The following is a 23,311-nucleotide window of genomic DNA, read 5'->3' as shown; positions in this document are numbered from 1 at the left end:
GCCATGCCACACTGTAATTCCTTATTCCTCTATGTCCTTATTGACCATGAGCTTTCTAAGGACGTGGACTCTTCCTTATTCATTTTTGTACGTCCTTGCATGTAACAGTACCCGGTATATAGTAGGTGGTCAAATATTGTTGAATAAACGGATGAATGAATGAAATTAAAAATGGGTCACGGGATCAAAGAAATAGGCGGTGTTCCATAAACATTGTTGAATGAATGAATAAGTTGAACGAATGAAGTTCAGAGTGCGTCCCAGAGTCAAAGGGTTTTAGAGGTAGAAGGGACCTTGGAGAACATCTCCTGTTGTCATCCTCTCTCAGAAATGAGAACATGATTTGCCTAAACTGTACAACTGGGCCGAGTGGGAGGTGATGAACAGCGCCACAGACATTCACATGGATGTGGCCTAGGGATGCCTCTGGAAAGTCATGTGCTTCCGGAGGAGACTTGCCAAAGGGAGCAGAGGCCATGGCCTACACCACAGGGAGATACCACAGTCGAAGTGCAGAGAGAACTTTTGTGGTTGGAAGTCTGTGGCACATTCCAGACGGTAGAGTCTCCCCTCAGCTATTGGCTGGTGCTCTCTCTCTGTCCTCAAACTGTGCCAAGACTGTAAGATTTTCCTGATGACTGGGCATATTCTACATCTGGATTCCATGGTCATAACAACCAGAAGTTTCCTGTCCTCTTTGGTTGAGGTGATTATGATATAGAGCTGGGTAGCAGTATCAACAATTTTGAGGTAAGCCCTACCATTTAAAATCTAATGTTCTCTCATCTGAGATTTCTAGGTGCCTGGGAAGGAGGGCAAGGGTCCATTGTTATTCACTTAAGTGCTAACTCTGTGCCAGGTGCTTTACTTACCTAATTCTGATTTACCTTCGCAATAACCCTGTGAAATAATAGGGAGAGATTATTTCTCTCTATTCTGTAATATTCTATAAATGAGAAAATAGGTCGTGGATGGATGTCGGGCGGGTCTGTTAGGAAGAGGAGTGGGAGTGTCTGGGGTCTAAGCTTGTGCCTCTTCTGTTTTGTCATGTAGCTTCAGCTTCTAGAAATGGTGTTTTGCTCTGCAAAACCTATCGTGGCCTTATTTTATTAATTTGGTGAATTCTTGAAGTTGCGCTTATTTTATGTACTTAAGAGGAGGAGAATCTGTAGTTTGCTAGTTTAATGTTGTCTGTGCTTTGCAGTTCACAAATGCTTTGCCATCTCTGCAGGACCACGAGGTACAGGAGAGGGAATACGTGTTATTACTCTGCTTTACAGATGAGGGATGGAGTGATGGGAGGCAGAACTTTCCACATCGATCTGGTTCATCTCCGTATTCCTAACACCCGTTCTATGGGTTAGCATTTAGTAGGCTTTCCTGTTTTTGTTAATTAAACATGAGAGGAGTTATATAGCTGGTAAGTTCCAAATTCAGACGGGAATCCAGGTCTCTGAGTCTGAACTCCGAGCTCTTTCCACTGCTAAACCATTCTGCTTTTCCTGGAGCCCTGATCTGTGGGACTCTGGAACACTCTGGTAGGGCTATCTGGTGGATTTCCACAAATCTAAAAAAGTACAGTTGGACCCTTAGAAGAGCTCTCTTGTTCTTGTTTCTTTGCCTTTAAATACCTCAACATAGGATTTAAAATAATTTCCTATCTACCTGACACTTCCTAATAAAATGACTTGAAAAGGATTGATTATCCAGTAATGGATTCATAGAGAATTAACAGCAGGAGAATTCCTGAGATCATTTAATACAGTATTTTTCAAAACTTTAAAAAAAAATAGTGGAACCCTTGTCTTTGAGGGGAGCTCCAGTATATAGATAAGAGCAAAACCAGGTTGTGCTGCTTAAATGTGTGCTAAGGTGGGAGGTAGGGGTGGATCCATGGTACCATGCTCTTCCTGGAGTTCTCGAGTTCGTTGACAGTATGGTTTATAAGTCACTGATCTGTTCTTACCCCTCATATTATAGTGAAGAAACTGAGACACAGAGGTGCTCAGTGACTCACAGAGGTGGTTGGATTAAGATGATGATGAAGCTTGTCGCCATGTATCAGAGTGTCCAATATTGTTTTAAGCACCGTTCTGCTTTTATTATAAAGAAAAAGTAAAGTACCTATTCTTTCGAGTGGGGGTCAAACTCTGACCTGTTTTTGTGCGGCCCCTTGAGCTAAGAATTGTTCTTACATTTTTAAAACAATCATTAAGACAAAAAATAAGCAACAACAAAAAACAAAGAATATGGGACAGAGACCGTATGTGCCCTATGAAGCCTAAAATATTTGCTGTCTGTCCATTCTCAGAAAAAGATTGCCGACCTTGCTTTATTGTATTCACTACTGCTGAGAGTAACATGGAAATACCAAAGGAATTCGGCTTTCTCTAAGTAATTTCAAAATATGTAGATTTGGGGTGCCTGGGTGGCTCAGTCCTTAAGCGTCTGTCTTCAGCTCAGGTCATGATCCCAGGGTCCTGGGATCGAGCCCCGCATCGGGCTCCCTGCTCGGCAGGAAGCCTGCTTCTCCCTCTCCCACTCCCCCTGCTTGTGTTCCTGCTCTCGCTGTTTCTCTCTATCAAATAAATAAAAATAAAATCTTTAAAAAAAAAAAAGTAGATTTAAAAACAAAGCCTGATTAGTTGAGTGTATTTAACTAAAAGCTTTTCAAACTTGTATTCCTCAAATGAGCTTCTTTAAATTGCCCAACACATTTTCATCCTTTTTTTCAAATACCAGGTTTTGGTGGAAAATAGGTTAGTTAACTAAGTTCTTCAAATATGCAGGAAACATTGCAGCCTGAGGGCTGCCTACAGGTGTATGAAAAGGAAGTGATGTGCACATTTAAATACAAAATTAATGCATTTTATGGACCCCCCCCCCCCCCCCCCCCCCGCAAAAGGTTCAGAACAAGAGGAACAAGAGTATGAGTGGTGTGAATTCCTCCTGGTCACTTTGGGGCCATACTTATGCATGCCAGAGGGATTTTTATTGTCTTGAGCCTCTACCTTGGAGTTGGGCCTCTGTTTTGTTTGTTTGTTTTTTTCTTTTGTTGTTGTTCTTTTTTAAATTATTTTTTTCATTTTTTAAATTTAAATTCAATTAGCCAGCATATAATACATCATTAGTTTTGGATATAATGTTCAGTGAGCCTCCGTTTGAAGCAGGGATCAGTAGAGCACATTTCCTAACCTCATCCTTACTATTTGATGCATTTCCGGAAGCATCTGAGCTTTGTTGGGAACAGGAATAGATGTTGGACTATGGCTCATGGGGATAGACAGCTAGAAAGCAGTGCCAGGTCTTTCAAGTGAAAGATCTAGGGAAGGTTTCTCGGTGAAACCCCAAGTGGACATGCCTGTGGAAAGCTCCCACCCCCGGGAGTCTTCAGAGGGAATTAAGTGGGTGAAGCCGTAGGACTCCCAGCTGTTGAGGTGAGGGTCATCTAGCTACAGGGGACCCTTGGAATTGCCCCGGTTTGTTGGTTGGTTGTGATATTTGTTGTTTTCATTGTCTTTGGCATCATTCACTTCTTGTGTGTGTGCCAGGAGGTGGGCAGGGAAAATAAAAGGAGGCAACGGATAAGAATACATTTGACCACTTCATAGCAGCCGTGGCACAAAGCCTGGTCAGAGGAAAGGTTAAAATTGTTGGCCTAAATCAGTGTTTAAAGTTAATTGAGTTAGGGTGGTCCTTGTCATCAGTGTCATGGATTCGTGTGGTTAATAAAAAAAAAAAAAAAAGTTCTCTCCCAATTCATTACCCCAATATCCTTTGGTGAAAATGTGGTGGGGACGGGGGGTTGGGGGCTGCTTTCTCTACAGCTTTTGTTTTATATGTACTTAAGCACTAAATAAAAAGCAATTCCATGTCCTCTCCTTTGGTAAATCTCTCATCCCCAAAGGCCCATTTTCTTCCAGTATAGACATATATTTTTAGTCAATAAAGGACTTACTGTGTGAAATTTTCCTTTGGCAGGTAGAATGCTTATGAGCATAATCTGTTTCATTACAAGGTACGTGATGTCAATGCTTGGCAAATGTGCCTGGGGAAGAAATGTATCATTTTATGTATAAGCTAAGATTTCAATAAGTAGCCATTTATCTCTCTATAGAGTGCTGTTCATAGACGACAGAGTGCATTATTATGTTATTAGGGCTTTTTTTGTAGTTAAGTTCTTTTTTGATCTATTAAGAATTTCCTGGTGATTTCAGTAGTTTGGTAATACATTGTTCATCTTATAACATCTTATATAACATAACAGTATTGGTAATGTTGGGATGAAAACATTTATACAAGAGGAAATAAAAGTCAAGGAAGCAGATAACTGACCAATTTATCAGCCTTAACAGACAATTTTTCTGATAACGCCATGGTAGCCATGGTAAATTTACTTCTGATTGCTTGAGGGGACAGATTCTATATGCTTTTTGTAACATGGAGGTGCATGCAAGGGTGAAGGAGCAAAGGAATCAATCCGTGGACTAACCAGTAGTGTTTTGGTGTCCAGGTTGGCCTTTTGGCCAGTGGATTCGTGCTGTATTTTGAACTATCCCTTTCTTACTAATTTGCCACAACATACGTGGTGATGAGTGTATTTTTTTGTCTGGAGATTTTGAAGTGCTCTAGTAACAGAAGCCTTCTCTTACCTAATGTCTTTCTCAAAATCTTTCCTTTGAACAAAATTTGGTTAACATGTAGAGGTAGGTAAAAATAACTTAACAGTCTGCTCACAGTCCTTGCAGCCTCAGAGGACTTCACGCTGAGCAGCAGGGTGGTCAGTTTTGCGCATTAATAACCAGCTTGGACAAAAACTACAGCACTAACCAAGGCTACAGTTTAGAATCCTGAGGTGAGCAAATCCAGGAAAAAAAAAAAAAAAAGTTTCAGGCCTTCATTCAGGCTTACCTATATTAGTTTTCAGGGGCTGCCGTAACGAAGTATCACGAACTGGGTGGCTACAGAAATTTATTGTCTCACTGTTCTAGAAGCCAGAGGTCCCAGGTCAAGGTGCCGGCAGAGACACAAGGAAGACACCGGAAGGATCTGTTCCAGGCCTTTCTCTTCCTTGGCTGTGACAGTGTCACTCCAGTCTTCCCTGCGTGCATGTCTGTCTCTGTGTCCACATTTCCCTTTTTTATAAGGAAACGAGTCATAGGGGATTAGGGTCCACTCTAATGACCTCATCTTAACTTGATCATCTGCAAAGGCCATTTTTCCAAATAAGGTCACAGTCACAGGTCCTTGGGGTTGGACTTCACCATTTTTTCCCAGGGGCACAGTTCAAGGCATGACACTAGAGTTTCATCCTTAGTTTGCACACATTGTTAATAAGCCGGGTGATTGTTATTACAGCTATGACAGACAATAAGGCACACATTTAGAAGGAAGGGACTCATCTCTGAGGGTGTATATATTTTGAAATCCCATCAAAATAAAACTTAAAATGTTGATTATTTGAAGGTACTGTGGTACTTTTTGGTCACCTGAAAAATTACTTTTTTGTCAAGCTACTCGTACTCTTAGATTTCCTGAAGATTTGGGTTTCAACCTTGCTTTGTCGCTCATTAAGTGTGTATGTTGGCTAAGCCATTAACCTGTGGATTCTTGGTTTCCTGGTCTGTAAAATGAAGAGACTACGGTCTACCACATAAAATCATTGTGAGGATAACATTTGCTGATGAATATTAAAGCATCTTTAATAAAGCACCCTGTATATTTTTAGTGCTTTATGCATGATTGTTCCTTCATTCAGCAGATGTTTGTGGGGAGGCTCCTGTGTTCCGTGGCTGGTTCTAGAATTCACTTGTTCACTTCATGATGATTAAACCATGATTTAGTAGTAAAAGTCCTGGCCTTTGGAGTGAGACATCTGAGCTCAAGTCCTGTTTATGTTAGTAAATCAACCATGGGACCATGGGCTAATCACTGGCTCTTTCTAGGCCTCTGCCTAGAGACTAGCCATATGGACTAAAATAAATCTCCAAGGCTTTTCCATCTCTGATTCAGACACGAAATTCAAATTTAGCAAATAGAGTTACAGTTCTGAGTCTCTTACAGATCCATGGTGCAGTCCAGGGAAGTTACCCTCTGTGATTAGCTTTTCTTTCTGAAGTGGGGGCAATAGGACCAGTACTCTCTGTTTTCTGATAGTAATAATAGTAACAAGGATAGCCACCCTTTACTGAGCTCTTGACACTGTGCTAGATACTTTTCATAGATCCTTGCTTCCCCACATAGGGTACATGTTTCTCCAGAGCAGGTGGGAATCCGGAGAAACGTGGTGCATCCCTGCAGAGAAGAAATTTTCCTCAGTGGTTTGTAAGATACACCCCTGTAGTATTTAGTAAGAACAAGCACGGCTATAGCATAGAGTAGAATGCGGGATTCACTTGAAATGTTAAGCCAAGAGTCAAAAGAAATTGGGGGCTTCCTGGAGGGGGCTTCAGCTTGGGTCCCTCGTTCCCCTGGGCTCTTTTCTTGGCCACTAGGGAGACTGGTGGAAAAGTTTGCAAAACACGCTCTTTTCCCTCTTTCATGTTTGACTCACATGAGAAAAATAGGATTATCATTTGTAATTTTGAAAATCGTTCTCATTTCCAGTACTGACAAGTGCTGCCTTTCTGATTGTTAAGTGCATTCTTCTTTCTCATTCATACATTTGGCAAATAATAACTGAGCACCTGCTCTGTGTTCCATACCATTCTAAGTGCTGGGCATACAGCAGCGAACAAAACTGTCTCTTGTGGAGCTTTTATTCTAATAAACAGTGATGTTGGAGGGGAGACCCGAGGAAGTAAAGGAGTCAGCCCTGTGGCTATTCGGGGGAAATTTTGCTATTTATTTATTATTTAATAGCAAGGCAGAGCAGTAGGAGATGAGGTCAGAGGCATACAGATTATGTAGGACCCTGAGGGCAAGATAAGGGTTTTAGATGTTATTCTGAGAACCATGAGAAGCCATTTTGGAGGCTTTGAGGATGAGGGTCATGGAGTGTGATAGAGATTTCTAAAAGCTTACTGCGGCTGCTGGCTGAGCAGAGTGGGGCAAGAATAGGAAGTAAGGAGGCCAACTGGAAGGCTACTGCCATAGTCCAGGGGAGGAATGGCAGTGCTGTGTATCAGGGTGGGAATGGTAGACATGGTGAGAAGTGGCAAGATTTGGGATGTATATGGAAGGCAGAACCAACAGAATCTGCAAACGAATTTGATGAAGGGTATAAGAGAAAGGGAAGAGTCAAGGCTGGCTTCGGGGGCTTTTTGCTCGAAGCAAGCATAGGGATGGAGGAGTTGCCATTTGTGTTGAGATGGGCAGTTTTTGTTTTTTGTTTTTTAAAGATCTTATTTATTTATTTGTCAGAGAGAGAGAGAGCAAGCACAAGCAGGGGGAACGGCAGGCAGAGGGAGAAGCAGGCTCCCTCTGAGCAAGGAGCCCGATACGGGACTCGATCCCAGGACCCCGGGATCATGAACTGAGCCGAAAGCAGATGCTTAACCGACTGAGCCACCCAGATGTCCCAAGAGATGGGCAGTTTGATGGAGGAGGTTGGGTAGCTCTTCGGTCACTGGAAGATCTGGCAACTTTATGTAAGGATACTGAAACCGGCTCAGATACCATTGGCAACTCCCTTTGAAGATAAGGAGTGATGTGTTCATTTGTGTTACCTTTGTTTTTACTCGTGGACATTTACAACAATACTTGGAAAATACTGTTGTGTGCAAAATGTGCGCCTTGACCCAGAGGGCCTCTCGGTGCTATCTCAGTCTGCGGACTCTTATCCTCTCCAGACTTCCTCCCATTTCCCCCGTGCCCTCACGGCACCTTTTCCCCAGCTGGACTGGTGACAGGAGTCTGGTTGTCTTTTCCACCCTGGCAGTTTTAAATAACTAGCTGTTCTTAAATTTTTCTCCTGGCCCTGCTGACAGGTTGGGTACCCTGGGCGTTGCGATATTTCGCTAACTGTGAAAGGCTGGGGGGCCGATTGCCCACCCGTGTGTTTCACTCACACTGTGGCCTTGGAGCCTCGAATCCTCGAGAGGTCTCTTAGTGTGGGGGATGTGCTGAGGCTTTCAGGCTTCAAAGGGACAATTTAAAAATTGGCAGGTAGGACCAGCCTAAATGAGGATATGTTTTATGCTTAAAATCATCAAATTGGTTCGGAACAGCCTGATGTGCAGCATGCCAAACCTTTATTAAACAATACAAAGGTCATCGTTTTTGTCTTCCTGGTGCCTCCTCCCTCTTCTTTCTTCTGTGACTCACATTAAGCCAATCGTAGAACCCACCCTCTGGCTTCAGTGTTAAGTCCAGAGAGAGCGGAACCTGGCCTCCAGCAGGCTCATCCGAGGGAAAAGACCTTTCTCTAGGTAGTATGTGGTTGAGAGTAAAAACCCAGAACCTGTACAGCCAGGTTTTGGGCCTCCAGGGGAAGTTGGCCTGAGAGGAGGAGGTTAAGCTCTGAGAAGAGATGAGAAGCAACAAGAGAGAGAGCCCTGATGGTGCGTTGACGTCCTCTCAGATGCTAGCTTCATTGTGCCCCTCTCTGGCTTTGGTATAGGGGCTGAGAGCCTTACCTGGTGCTTCATGCAGTCCTAGTAGTCACTACAACCACAGGGGACCTAATACCCTACTCTGGGCAGAGCATCGAGCAAGCAATGACCAACTCATGGTCCCACCTCAGACATTCATAATCTAATGGTCTGATTTCAAAACGAGTGGGTATGGTAAGAAAATTGGCAAAATCTGCCCTTTAACAAATCAATAGATGGTCTAGTTTTTAAATGTGAAGAATTAAGAATGTAAAAACCGTTTCATGAGGTTAGTTTCACTAACGTATGTCACGTGAATATTAGCTTACTCCATGACAGGGCTATTTCCTGTTTGATAGATTCGGAAGAGCAAGCCCTCCAATACGTGAATTTCCAGTGTCACCTGTTAAAGTCATCTTCATCCCTTCGAGGTCCATTTCCAAAGCCATCTGCACGATTGGAATTGATTTATGCACACACAGCTCTTTCTCGGTCGCTTTGTGACGGCACCAGCCATTGTACTTCAGATGCTTGGGCAACCCTCGCTCCCTGATGATTACAAGCCGTTGGGCAAGAGACTGCTACGTCCTGAGGCTCCCTGTCACAGAGAACAGCTCCCTGAACCATAGTAAATGCTCAGGAAATGTTTGTCAGATTAAGTCAATTATTAGCATTGGTTTTGCTCATAGCTTCTATACAGAGCTCCTCAAACCACTTTTTTACACACCCCTTTTGTATAAAATTGCATGGAAGGGTTGGTGGTTGTACGATTTGAAGTAGGTACAAGTGGTTAATACCGATAGAGATGCGTGACCGTAAAATTAAATATAGATACTTAGCTATCGATGTGTGCTAGCTGGAAAGGAAAGGCACTTGGAAGATTTTTAGGTGAAAATGAGCCAGACGGTTAGTTGGTAGGTACCAATGAACACACCTGTTGTCACAAGAAGGTGTTGACTGCCAGAGGACGGACCATGAGTCAACAGCATCCCAGGCGAGTCCTGAGAATTTAAACCTTGTTCTCTTCAAACCCTGCTGGTGAGATTTACGGTGGACCCACTGGTGGAATGGGTTGTGGGTAGATTTAGAAACGGGGCTTTTAGATTTCCATCTCCACTTACTTGAACCTCAGCCAAAAGGCATGAAAATTAATAGGTGTCTCTTTCTTGCGTTTTTTTTTTTTTCTCCCTCTTTTCGCTCCCTGTCTTTCTGATCGAGGATCTTCTGAGTTGAGTATTTGTCCAATTAAATGCATCTGATTAAAACTGCCAAACCGAAGAGGAAGTGAGTTGGGAAAAAACAACAACACCACCACCAACAACAAAAACGCAGCGGGAGTTGTGGATATCGAGTTAACTGATTTTCTGCCTGAGAACTGAATTATAAATAAATGTGTTAGGTAGTGGAATTTTGTCTTGTTTTCCCCAAAGGAGAAATATTCACCACATGGAAACAAAATTTATTCAGCATATTTTCATTCTGTAATTGTACCATTTCTATTCTTAATTCTTTGAGTTGATGATTTAAAGTGAAAACCACCCAAACAGACTGTTGTGTGTAGAATTGACAGGAAGGAGTGTGAACCTGGCTGGCAGAGACATAGGTTGTTGTAAAGTTAGCAATGGAAATAGCTTCCTATTCTGGAGGTTAAAAATAATGTCTTTAGAAGGAAGTTATTTACATTGGCCGTTGAGAGGCTTCCCCCGGAGCCCGAGTTGGGAAAGCTGTGAGCCGCACGGCCCGTGTGCGCAGGAAGCGTGTCCGGGCCGGCGGCGGCGCGTGGGGCTGCCCAGGGGCTCCTCGAATGGAGAAAGAGAGTCCAAAGCCAAGCCCAGCTTGTTCTGAAAGTTTGTGGTGGCCAACAAAGTAATCCCCTCGACTGCAGGAATGCTTTGTTGTGAGCTTCTCCAATGGGACCATCTTTCCTCCGAATGTAGTGCGGAAGGTGCTGGGGGTCCCTGCCCACCCCGCTGACGCGGAGCTCCCCGTAACTGGACCAGTGCAGCCCTCCAGGACGTCTCCTGCTTGGAATCGAATGCGAAGTACGGAGCCGCCCAGCCCAGCAGGGCGAAGAGAATTCGTACTTGTGGGAGAGAAAAGCCTTGTGGCTGCTGTCGGGGGAGCGTTACTTGTTTGAGCCTCTTAGGACTATGCTGCAACCTCTGCAGGTCTCCACCTCCCTTGCATTCATTTCTCTGAAAGCTTTCCCCCACTTTCCGCTTGACCTCAGGTGGTGCCAGAATAATTTCAGAAGTGGCTCTCCTCGGGTTTCTGGTCTGGCTCCTCCTAGGCCATGCATTAACATTATTTGGTGATTTATTACTTGAAGAGCCTCAGTTGTAGTAGCAGCGTCTTCAGGAAAGCAATTAATAGAGTGTTAGGAGTTTAAAAATATTCTTTACGGACCCGAGTTTTCTTGCGTTTCAGAACAGAGTGTTATCTCGGCCGTGCCTGCAAAGAACGGAGGATTGGATGGTTGAGAAATATCCAGGTATTTTAGAGGACGTCAACTGGCCTGTTTAAGAAATGCTTCCGTTGGCGTGTTTGGGGTTGCTGTTTGGCAGGGTTGGGAAAGTTGCTCTACATGCAGATTATCAGCTGTTTGTATCATTCAAGAATGCTCGGATCTCCTTATCGCGGCTTGATAGGATTAGAGCCTGAATGGACGACTTTAGTGTTTTGACGCACTCAACACCACCTCTGCACGTTCGGAGGGGGAATATTCTTGCTCACCGAGGCTGTCCAGGGGGTAGGAAATTATGCTTTGCGTTTGGGGCTTTGCCAGTAGATGTGCTGAATTCTGGAGGCATTTGAATCCGTTTTTGACCACTGCAACAAAGAAGCTGCAGGGAGGGAATGGAGAGATTAGAGTTCGGGAATAATGGATACTTACCTCTTCGTGGTGTATCTCAAGATGAGGAGTGAATACTGTCCTTATCTATGAGAATTCTCCTGCTCCTTTCTGTTTCCAGACAGTGGAAGGATGGATGACTACTGGGGGTGGGAGGGCCGCTGCTCCAAGTTCACTAGAAGTTGCCATTCGGAGGGCATCTGGCAGATGGGGCAGTGGGGCTGTGCAGAGAAGCACTGGCCGGGTGTTGTGAGATTTGGGTTCTTGGTTCAGACATTAGCAGTAGGTAGCTGTGTGTTGTTGATCCCAGCAGGTAGCCTCTCACAGTGTTTAGTAGTCTCAGTAAAATGGCCAAGTGGTTATGATTTTTTTTGTGGTTCTGAAAAACCTGGTTTTATGTACCTTGTTCTCTGCCACTTATCACATTGGTTCTAGACCAGTCTTGACTATCTAGAGCTTCTCTCGTATGACAAAAATATAACCTGAAAGTATTTACTTTCGAATCCTTTATTTTCCTATGTTCATTTAGTGAGTGCCAATAAAGATCAGAGAAAGAGACTCTTTGGGGAGCTAGTCACCTGCTCTTACTGTAGTGATTTTTAAATCTTTTACTCTTCTTACTATTTATAGGACAGTTCCCATGTGATTTTTCTGAAGGATGAGATATTTAAACTGAAATCAAGAAAGGTGGTTTGCCAAAGGAACTTAAAATTAGCCCTGTTGTTGAAATTGATGTTGACTGCTTGGTGTTTGGTAAAAAGCATCTCTTCGAGAAGCCATTGGGGAGATGAGTAGTTCAGGGTCCTACCGGTTTCAGCAAAGATGAAAAATGTTGAAATCGAGTGGGAAGAAGGAAATGTGGCAAATCACAAGGAACCAGACTGTTTTTAACAGAGCGAATTCAATTTTAACTGCCTTTTTTCAGCAAATTCCATTTGATATTTTACATTTTCTTGATAATTTAATAAAGAATCTCAGGAAGGAGTTGCAGAACTTTAGCTTAGTGAAAGATAATTTGTCATTTGTGACATTTCTTCTCTAAATAGCATGGGAAGATCAATGTATTAGCGTGTAGCTCAGGCATTACTAGTTCTAGCTATTTCTATTCAGAAAAGAAACAGCATGTTATGTGTAGCAAAACTTGGCACAATGGGGAGTTTAGGCTCAGTCCCTAAACATTCATTGAACTCTCCTGGGGTCCAGGCATTGTGCTAGGCGCAGTGGGGGACATGTGGATGATAAAACTCCATCCCTGCCTCCAAGGAACACCACCACTTACCTTTTAGAAGATACACTGATAGTAGACAGGTAATTGAGAGTGATATGTAATCAATAGAAACAAAACACGGGAATGTAGGTTCTGCATTCAGAAGATGCACAGAATCTGGCCGATTCTCGCTGCCGGCAGTCACCTTGAGCTGAACTTCATACTGTCATCCTTCACCTGGGTTCCAGCCTCATAGCTGGTCTCCCTGCTCCCACCCTTGTGTCTGCAGCCTCTTTTCCACACAGCAGCCAGAAGAGTCCTTTGAAACTGTAAGCCACATCATATCAAAGCCCTCCGTAGTTCCCAATTTCACCAGATGCAAAAGACCTTTCAGCAGTTTACAGCCTTGTGCCGGTCTGCATAGCCTCGCTCCCTCACCACACACTCCCAGCCACCCTCTCTCTCCCCCCTCCCTCCCTCTCTCACGTTATTTCTCTGACTTCCTCTCCTCCTGCTCTGCCTGCTCTGACCCTTACTCCTTCCACTCAGCCCACACTGGCCTCCTTGCTGCATCACAAACACACCAGGCATGTCCCCACATCAGGGACTTTACAGAGACTCCCTCTGCCTGGAACGTTCTCCCAGAGGTAGCTGCCTGAACAACTGCTCACTTCTTCCATCTTTGCTCAGATGTCACCGCCTCTGTGAAGCCCCATTCTGACCACCCTATTTAAGATTGAAACTCACCTCCTACCGTTACCCCTCAAACCTCCTTGTCCTGCTGTGTATTTTTTTCCGTAGCACTTATCACCCTCTGGCTTACTCTATGACTTAACTAGTTTTTAAGTTTTGTGTGGCATCTATCTTCCTCCACTGGGATGTAAGCTTCAAGAAGGCTGGATCTTTGTTTTGTTCAGTGCGGTTCAATCTAGAATGATCTAGAACAATGCCTGGCATGCTGCAGGTACTTCACAATTATTTGTTGAGTAAGTGAATGAATGAATGAGAAGGAGAGATTAATTTTGAGAGTTCCAGGGAGAATCACAAGGAAGAAACTTTTTAGGTAGGAAGTTGAAGGATAAATAGACTGTCAGGTTTTCTGGGGGAAAGAAAGACATTCCTGATAGAAGGACTATCTTGAGCAAAGGTAGAAAAATGACAGAGCTCATGGGTGCTCTTGGATGGCAGGGAGTCCCAACTGAGCGGTGCTTGGGGGGCAGTTAGACTGGTAGTGGTGGATAGATAAATTAATGGATGGGAAAATCATTAAAGGGGACTCTCAATAGAGTGAGGGAACAAATCCCTAATCATTGCCTGTGTCAGCATGGCAGCATGTTGGTAATTGGAATCCACGACTCTCAAAGAAGTAGCGTGTATATCATGGGAGACGTCGTCACTTTAAGGAATCAGTTACGTGAATTGTGTTTGCTAATGAGGTCTGACTTTTGTATAGAACTTGACTGTCTGCAAATCAGTCACATGCTTCTTATGATTTAAGCTTCCTAACAACTGGGTGAAGTTGTAATATATAACAGCAGGTATTACTTACATTTTGGGATGAACTTTTCAAAAAAATCAGTTGCATCTTCTATCAAACCAGCTAAGCGACTTGCCTGAGGTCATGGAATCAGAAAGTGGGGAGGCATCTTCCCACTGTCTTGTGCCTCACAATTTCCCACCCTGCCAGGCTTCCTCTCTAATTGTGATGCGACACTAAAGATATCATGCTGGTTTGTTGTTTTTTTTTAACAAGGGAGCAAAGCTTCTTTCCGTTTCCCCCACCACTGAGAGTAACAGTCTCTTCATGCAGTTACTTTTTTACAGATGCATTTTTCTCCCCCCCCCCCCCCCGCCCATTTCAGCTTGTCTGGAATTACTATAGAAAGATGAATATGTTTCATAGGTGGGTGTGTTTTTACCTTTGCTGGTTTAGTATTTTACCTTCTTTCAGGCTAATGCCAAGACTGTCTGACTCAGCACCTGACATTGTAGTAAGGTTGTTGCTGTCTTTCTTGTGGTTGTTGTGGGGGGAGGGGAAGAGGAAGCCTGTTCAACAACTCCATGTGAATGTCTTCCGACTTGCTCAGTGCTCACTGGGGAGTAAACCTGATCTTCTTACTTCCCCCAGATGTTAGTAGGCTGGAAGAGGCTGAGGGAGAGCTCAGTGAAGGAGAGCACTGGTATGGAAACTCTTCAGAGACTCCGTCAGAAGCATCCTATGGAGAAGTCCAAGAGAACTATAAGTTGTCTCTGGAGGACCGGATCCAGGAGCAGTCCACTTCCCCTGACACCTCCTTGGGAAGTGCGACCCCCAGCAGTCACACCTTGGAGCTGGTGGGACTTGACGGGGAGGTCCCGCGAGACTCGCTGCAGTGTCAAGACCACCTCTCCCCTGGCGTGTCTTCTCTGTGTGAAGATGACCCCCCAGGCTCCACGAAGCCCTTGAGCAGCAACCTGAGGCGGCTGCTGGAGGCCGGCTCCCTCAAACTCGATGCCACAGCCACGGCCAATGGCAGGGTGGAGTCCCCGGTAAACGTGGGCTCGAATCTCTCCTTTTCCCCACCGTCCCACCATGCCCAGCAGCTCAGTGTTCTTGCCAGGAAGTTGGCTGAGAAGCAGGAACAGAATGACCAGTACGCTCCAAGTAACCGTTTTCTATGGAATCAAGGTAAGTGGTTGTCCAACTCAACCACCACCTGTGGCCTGTCCCCGGATTCAGCCATCCTCAAACTGAAAGCTGCAGCCAATGCTGTTCTGCAGGACAAATCTCTCACCAGGACTGAGGAGACCATGCGATTTGAGTCCTTTTCCTCCCCTTTTAGCTCGCAGTCTGCCAGTTCCACCTTGGCAGCCTTATCCAAGAAAGTCAGCGAGAGAAGCTTGACTCCTGGTCAGGAGCACCCACCTCCGGCCTGCTCTTTCCTTTCCCTGGCTTCCATGACCTCCTCGGCCGCCCTCCTGAAAGAGGTAGCAGCAAGGGCTGCTGGGAGCCTTCTGGCTGAGAAATCGTCACTGGTGCCTGAGGACCCTCTACCACCACCGCCTTCGGAGAAGAAGCAAGAAAAGGTCACCCCGCCGCCTCCGCCGCCGCCGCCCCCGCCACCTCCCCCTCCACCGCCACAGTCCTTGGAATTATTGTTACTCCCAGTTCCTAAGGGAAGAGTTTCTAAACCCTCCAATTCAGGTATGGAATCTTTTATTTCAGTCATCGTGTACGTTTTTGGGTTTTGTTTTGTTTTGTTTTCTTTTCTTTTTTACTGTAAATTGCCATGTCTTCTTCACTGCTTTATTCCGTCGGGCTCCCCATCGGATCTGAGGCAGGAATAAAAAAGCAGGAGCACAAGAAAATACTTTAAGTAAGCAGTGTAGTGGGCTTTCATGTATGTATTACACAAAGACTTCACAAATAGCTTCATTTTTGAAAGGTAATGAATAATCTTAAGAGACGTACAGTACTCCTCCCTTTCATATAAATGATCTTTTTTTTTTTCTTACCAAGTGCAGGCTAGGTCCATACAAGACATATTTAATGGGAGAAGATCAAAGCATCTCTGTCATGGAGTGCATGGCATCACTGAATATAGGGGGAGAAAAAACCCCGCTGCTTTTGAAACAGTGGACAAGGGAGAGCCCACCCTCCTGCTGCCTCCCATCACAAATGGACTTTTGTATACAGTAACTACTCTGCCCTAATTTATCACACTATACACTTTTATGTTAGCATTTTTGTTATTTTTGTGTGTGTGTGGAATTTCAGCCTTTCCCACTTATCCTGTTCTTCTGTGATTTCTTGTCATATAAGAACTCTAAAGAATATTGTCATTCAGACATAATCAAAGCATTTCCTGCAAATGCTTTTTTAAAAAAAATTCAAATCCAATCAGATTCTAAAGGAATGTGCATGTGGAAAATTTGAATCATAAGTTTTTCTTGTGAGGGCAGTCTTTCCAAAGGAGAAGTCACTTGTCTTATGGAGCCTTGACATTCACAAGTCACTCATCTGAGGGAGAAATTTAGTCACTTGCGTTCTCACGGTGGAAGCATCACTTCTTGTACTGGTTTGTTTTTAAATTGTGTGTATGATAAATTCATAGCACTGGGATGGATGTATGGAGCTTCAGATGTCTCCTGAGGATATCCTGTCAGATTGAAACAGGAAGTAGGCTATGTGTGTCCTCATCAGTATAAACACTGCCGTTGTGTGTGTCTGGCCAACTTCTGATTATTTGCAGCCAACTGATGAAGAGTGCTTAGAATGGCAAATAATTGAACGATCGCAGCGAGCATCAATTTGCTGCACTTATGACAAATTTCCATTTAAATTGCTGAGTGGGCTATATGGGCTAATTCTAATTATTTTAAAACTTGTATAAACAGCAGAATAGAACTAGGAAAATGGATATCTGGAACTTTTATGACTCTGCACGATCCAGACCATTCACTCCAGAGTTTCTGAAGTGTCCATAAAAATCCTGAAATGTTTATCAATTCTGAGTTTCATGACTCCTCAGTTCTTACCTGCCATCTGGTGAAATAAAGAGAGAAATGGCTAAAATTAGGAAACCAGGAGGAGAGCAAAGGGAGCTGGGTAATTTTGCAATGGAATAAATCACTCCTCATTTAGAGAAATTTCATTTAGGGGTAGCAGCAGAAAGAGAGGTATGGCTGTATATAACATGTAATTTTATAAATATTCTCCGTATCTGGTTATTGAATGAATGTATTTATGGTGTTTACACTATAAATTCATCCAGACATTAGTTATTTAGAAAAGCTTATACAAAATTAATAATCAATGTTAGTTGGCTGAAGACCCGGAAAGAGGTAACTGATAAAACTGTGGCTCCTGAAGGCAAATCATAGCAGCTTGATCATTGTGAAGTGTCTTGGGTATAACGAGCAGTATCGGTGAAGTATAATTTTTTTTTTCGCTCAAGTGCTTAGATGCATGTAAAGATGTTAAAGAGGTCATGAACTTCCGGTGCACAGGAGACTTTCTGCCTGTTTTGTTGTAGGATATATATCCCCAAAGGAAAAGGTATCTTCCCTTTATGGTTTAAATGCACTTAATTCATGCCAACATCTCAACAAGCTTCTCAGCAGAATTTTACATGGAAACCTATCAACAGTTGTTTTTTTCTTTTCTTTTTACTGAATTTCTTCTACTGCTGAAACCCTTACTATTTTAATCGACGAGTGTTCAAAATGATCAGATTGAAAGAGGGGAGAAAGGAACTTTCTGGATTGCGTCTCTGCAACCCCCTGCTGGCTGACTGGTACCCATGGCCCCTGTTCTCCGTGTGCCTCTGGGCACCATCCCAGAGTTGGTGAAGCATCTCCACTGACAAGTCACTCATTTTGTAAAGCTCACACATGTGGGAAGAGCGCTGTGAGCACAAACACGAGGGCTCTTGACATGGTCCCCCAAAAGATGTTCCATGTGTCCATGTGGACGCATCCTAAATTCCAGTTCTGTGTCTGACCACGTGGGTTGGCAATAGGGGGAAGGGTGGCTCTGTGTACTTCTCAGTTAAAGCGAATGTTAACTTCACAGCATGCTAGCTAGACAATGAGTTAAGGAGAAGTTGATGGACTATTTCCATTCTGTTATTTATCTTCATATCGTGGAGAGATGATTTGGTGGCTGTTACCGATTTTTGAACCTGAGGAGTGGAAGGAAAGATGGGTCTTCTCCATCTGCCCCCCCCCCCTTTGTACACACTATACTGTTGGTTTCAGGGCAACCTGGGGCTAGATTCAGATGTAATTTGGCTTTACCGGGCAAGTATTATGAGAATGTGGTGAGAGCTGTCACCCATGTTTCTAAACATCTCTCTCTTTACTGTTTTTTTTCCTTTGCCTTAGAAAGAAATCTTCGTTGAATTCGAAATAGATAGGTAGGCTGGCTTCTTGCAGCAGACAAAGGGTGTCTGTTGCCTAATCATTTAAATAAACAAATAATAATTTGCAAAAAAGATCCTTAAAAATAACAACACACCATCCTGGTTTCAAGCAGGGCTTACATTTTAAAGCTGTTTCCCAAAATGTTGCAAAAAAGGGCACAGAAAGTGGATTCTGGAGTTACAAAGAGGTATGTGCTCGAAAAGCCAATCCTGTATTGAGTAATTTAGACACCAGCATTTCTTTGACCTTCTTTAGGTCAAGGGAAGTCCAAACCATGGGGGAAAAAAAAAGTGTCTTTTAGGTCTGACCTTATTCCTCCTTTTTGAACAGGATTCAGTTGTTGCCAGGTCATGGTGTATTTAATTCCTTTAAAGAGTCCACCACTTGGTAGCCTTTCCCCCCTGCAAGAGAGACGTGACACTTGAGGAGGAGGTTTCTTTCATGTGACCCTGCGCCCCAGCACATGCCACACTGTTCCTCTGAAAGGGGATGCGAGAGAGAGAAGATTATGTCCGTTTGCTATAAAGATAAATGTCACACATTGACTCAATTCTCTTTGAAGCTACTGTTTGTTGCCTCTCAGAATAAAATAAATGGTTTTTATTTTAAAGACAAAGTTTCTTGTAAACGGCCACCAAGATTCCCAGGATGCCAGGCTCCTAGTTAAAAGAAATAACAAGGAAAGTTTCAAGAGAGAGGGTCTCTGAAACATCTTATTTTACTGAATAAAATTTAGATATGCTTAGAAGCAAGCTGATGTCATACAACTGAAGGCTAAGAATATTTCCTGGGTCAATAGAGAGAGAAGTTTTCTGGGTACTGTTTTCCTTCATATTTACGTGATGCTATTAAAATTTATTGCAAAGCCATAGAAAGTCCAGAAAGTGAGGTAACCTCCTCTTCTACTCCCATTAGGTCCATGGTTACTAGAGCCATAATCTGGGAGTGATCACAAGACAGGAACTTGTTTAGAAAATTCACTTTTTAATCAAGATTCAGAACTATCTGTCACCGACCTCAGTTTTATTTCCCCAGCGATTTAAACTTCGACTGCCTCTAGTCTAGATATACAGCTATCTAAAACTTCTTAGTTTTATTGAATACTTAGCAATCGTTAAAATATGCATTAATAACATCAAAGTCAATAACAACAGATAAATCCAGTGATATCCATTGCTAACATAGTTTTTTACACCCTGAAATAGCATTTGAGAGACATGCCCATGAAATTCTATTAAAAGATATTAATTCCCTGTATATTGTTAGGAAGGAGTACACAGATGTGCACTGGTGGGTTGATAGGCCTGGAGTGGAGTTGGTGATGAGGGTTATGCATACCCAGGGTCACCTGGCATCTTGAATTCCTTTGATGTGTATGGTAAGGTGTATATGCAGATACTACCTGCAGAGGACTTGCAGATTAGCTCGATTTTCTGCAAATTGCTACATAGGATCTAACAAGAGAAAGTTTAATTTCAAGGCCTACAAAACAGTTACATTGGTTTTAAAAATTCCTACCTTGAGTTCAAGCAAGTAAGGTAATGAAAGCCTCCATGACTTTTTCCCCCCAGTGATATGTGTTGTTATTGCTTTATGGATTTATATATAACAGCAGGGTAGAAGACCAAACCAGAAGTGAAGATATTGGCTCTAATCCCAACTCTGCCACTAACTAGCAGAGGGATTTTAAGCCTATACCTTAGTTCAGCTTCCTCATCTATAAACTGAGCTGGTTGGGAATGATCTCCAAGATTCCTTCCTGTGTTAAGATTCCTTGCTTTTCCTTTCTTATTCTTGAACTCTGTTTGTCAATTCAAAACAAACATAATTTTTTTTCTTCCATTTTTTGAATTAGCTATCTTGCTTCTTAAAATTCACCCTCAAACCTCCCACAAGATTCTCTCTGCCTTGGGTAGATCTTGTCCATTGTAAATAGTCTAAACATTTTCCATTGTACCTTACTAATGGTGTAGTCATACTGCATGCATTTTAAATATCAGCTGTTCCAAATTCATTTTGGAAATAGGTGAGATGTAAGTACATGAACATCTCTCCACACCCATTCGAGACATGTATCAGCGTGCTATGTGAAAAGAATGCACTCTTGGGCTGACACTGCATCCACTGGGACTTGCTGGCAGCTTCCTGTACCCTTTTCTTCCATTTCCAGCACTCATTTCACTTTTTGATACTCTCTTGACCAAGCCCTTTCCAATTACTCTCATTACAGTCCAACACACATTTATTGAATTGCACATCATACCCAGGACTGTCTGGGTGCTGGAGACACACAGGTAAAGACCTCTAGCCTTGCCCCAGCCAGTTGCCCCTCCCGCCCCTTCCTCCCCTTCTGTCTTTTCCACTTCTCTCTTTTCCCTGCTGAGCTGAATTTGACCATCAGAGTTCTGCCTAGAGGCTGAGCTGGACCCTACCTGCGTAGCACAGTGGACTCCTGCTCCTTTATTTTCTCCAGGCTCCTGTGACAAACCACCATTCGGGGCCAGGCCCTGAGCTCCGTATTTATGTGATGTCAGTTGTTTAAATTTACATCTGCTCTCCTGTGAGAGCTTTGGAAGGTACGACTAGAGCCTATCATCACTACTATTATTGCAACAGCTACTACCAGTAGCTTTCATTTGCTGTGTGACAGGCGTTTTACACACATTTATTATCTCTCTTATTCCAGTAATACTGTTGTCTGTGAGGAGAATGTGTATTCTCCAAAGAAGCAAAGTAGCAACTATCCATGCCACTGGGTCTGTTAGCATTTGGTGGGATTTAGTTTTGTTTGTGGTGATATTAACCAGATAGTGATCTATTTGGGGGAAATTGTTTATCAGACAGTTGTAAACTAGATGAAATAATGAACATTTCAATCCTATTGCCTTAAGAATGTGTGGTTCAGTCTGAGGAAGTGGTCGTATTTCCTTAGGCTCTAAATTTCAGTGAAATTTACAGCTGTCAGTTCCTTGAAAATAGTTTGGCATACAAACTAGAATACATCCTTACTTCCTCCCTTAGACAGGGAGGACATCCTACTAAAATATCAAAAAATGTTTAATAAATAAAAATGCACATGTACCAGGAGAGATTAATGGCCAACTTTGAAAATCGATCATTGTATTATGGTTATTTTTAGCATTTGGCTTGTGTCTTCTTCCTTTCCTGCCGTGATCAGTTAAAATTTTCAAACAGTTATAATAGTGTAGTGCTTCGACACATATCTTGCTGTTAGTTTCTCTTCGTTATGAGTATTCTAATTCTTTTTCCAGTCAATGCAAGGACACCCTAATTTGTACATGATTCGTGTGTCTTTTGGTATTAATTAAAACAAAGGAAGCATAGCTCCTTATATGAAATGCTAATATGCAGGATTTAATGTAGTGTGCTCTGTAATACACACTGGGGGGGAGTTGTCAGAAAAAATAAGGAAGATATTGGTCATAGTAAGCAAAGTGGGGTGTCCGGGGGGTGCTGGCCATGTTCCTTTTGTCAGTTAATGCCTTTTTATTGCCTTCCTGTGATGTGCCATGAAACCTCAGATTAGTGGAGGACATCTCTGTTTTTCTGTCCTCTCCCAGACAATTCTGTAAAATTAGGCAGTTTCCAGGTTGAAAATGGGGATTAGGGACAGCCTGTTTCTGTATGTCTTTCTTACTATTTTGATGTTCTTACAACCCCAAAGAGACATCATTATCATTTTCCCCCCTCTGGTTTATGACAATAATCTCACCTAGAGGCCTGGTTCAGCCTTTTCTCTCAGATCTATTGTTCAATGTGTAGTCTTTGTGATCAAGATACCAGAGTGGAAGAAACGACAATGAAGGATAGAAAATGAGAAGCCAAATTAGAGATAGGACTCCAGGTCAGCAAAAGCAATCAACAAAAAACAGCAGGAAAGCTGAAGGCAGGTTAATAAAAAAAAAAAAAAAAAAAAAAATGTTTATAGGCCTCTACAAAGTGTGCTTGTCCTAGAGCGAAAGAACCCTCCATCCCACCCCATCCCCCAATCAGAAAAGGAAATGCTTGGGACGGAAACATCACAAGTAGAATTTCCAGACTTGAAGGTATATTTTTAGCAGATTCTTTTTTAGGTTGCTTGGTTAGGGTAACCAATATTGCTTATTATACCTGTCATAGTAAAATAGAATTTTTGGAATGCCCTAAGTGTATTCCACAACCCTTCTGGTTTCATCCATGATAAGTGGTCCTTTGCATATAGAGACTCAGTTGACTCGATGAATAAATAATAAGATGATTTTAAAGTTTACACATGAGAATATATCCTTTTAAAATTATAAAAGTAATGTGCACATTAAAAAATCCAGTGAGTATAGAAGAATATAAAATAAAAACAAAAGTTTCCCTCTCCGACCCCTTCCTTTTAATCCACAGTTCTTCAAAGGTAACTGCTTAATGGTTTCTTGGGTAAGCTTCCGGACCATTTTCATACAAATAAAAGGATATCATTTCTTGTTTCATTTACTCATCCCGTTCTTTCTACTCTGTCTTTTTTTGCTCAAGCATTTAAAGCAAATCCCAGACCTCTATCCATTTGCCTGTAAGTATTACCATGTATATTATCTCCAAAAGAGAAGAACTTTAAAAAAAAAAAAAAATCACAGTAACTATTTATCACATCGAACAGGATCAATGATGGTTTCATGATTTTATGGAACACCTGGGTTACAATCAGTATTCCTTCAGTTATCTTGGAAGTGTCTTTTCATAATTGCTTTGTTCGAGTCAGGATCAAAATCAGCTTCACACCTTGTATTTGCTTGGCCATAAGCAGGTCCCTTTCCCTAGTGCCATTTC

The 23,311-nt window shown here is 42.7% G+C and overlaps 1 protein-coding gene across 11 annotated transcripts in view; it reads left to right on the top strand.

The window, feature by feature from the left end:
• The window catches only part of ZNF827 (zinc finger protein 827), a 169,996-nt gene that overhangs the window by 15,613 nt on the left and 131,072 nt on the right, over positions 1 to 23,311 (top strand). For 10 of the 11 annotated variants that reach the window (XR_010409581.1, XM_064585129.1, XM_064585125.1 and 7 more), the window contains exon 2: positions 14,718 to 15,773. Coding sequence is in view for 10 of the 11 variants with exons in the window: in XM_064585129.1 (XP_064441199.1) it covers positions 14,718 to 15,773 (1,056 nt within the window). In the remaining variant the exon portion in view is untranslated. Of the gene's footprint in view, positions 1 to 10,876; positions 11,023 to 14,717; positions 15,774 to 23,311 lie in introns of those variants that run through there. The other variant, XM_064585127.1, reaches the window with a different exon arrangement.

This window comes from Mirounga angustirostris, unplaced genomic scaffold (genome assembly GCF_029215605.1).
Source record: "Mirounga angustirostris isolate CCGP_5_RB_7025 unplaced genomic scaffold, mMirAng1.0.hap1 SCAF_2, whole genome shotgun sequence".
Taxonomy (NCBI): domain Eukaryota; kingdom Metazoa; phylum Chordata; class Mammalia; order Carnivora; family Phocidae; genus Mirounga; species Mirounga angustirostris.
This window is presented reverse-complemented; position numbering and strand designations above follow the sequence as displayed.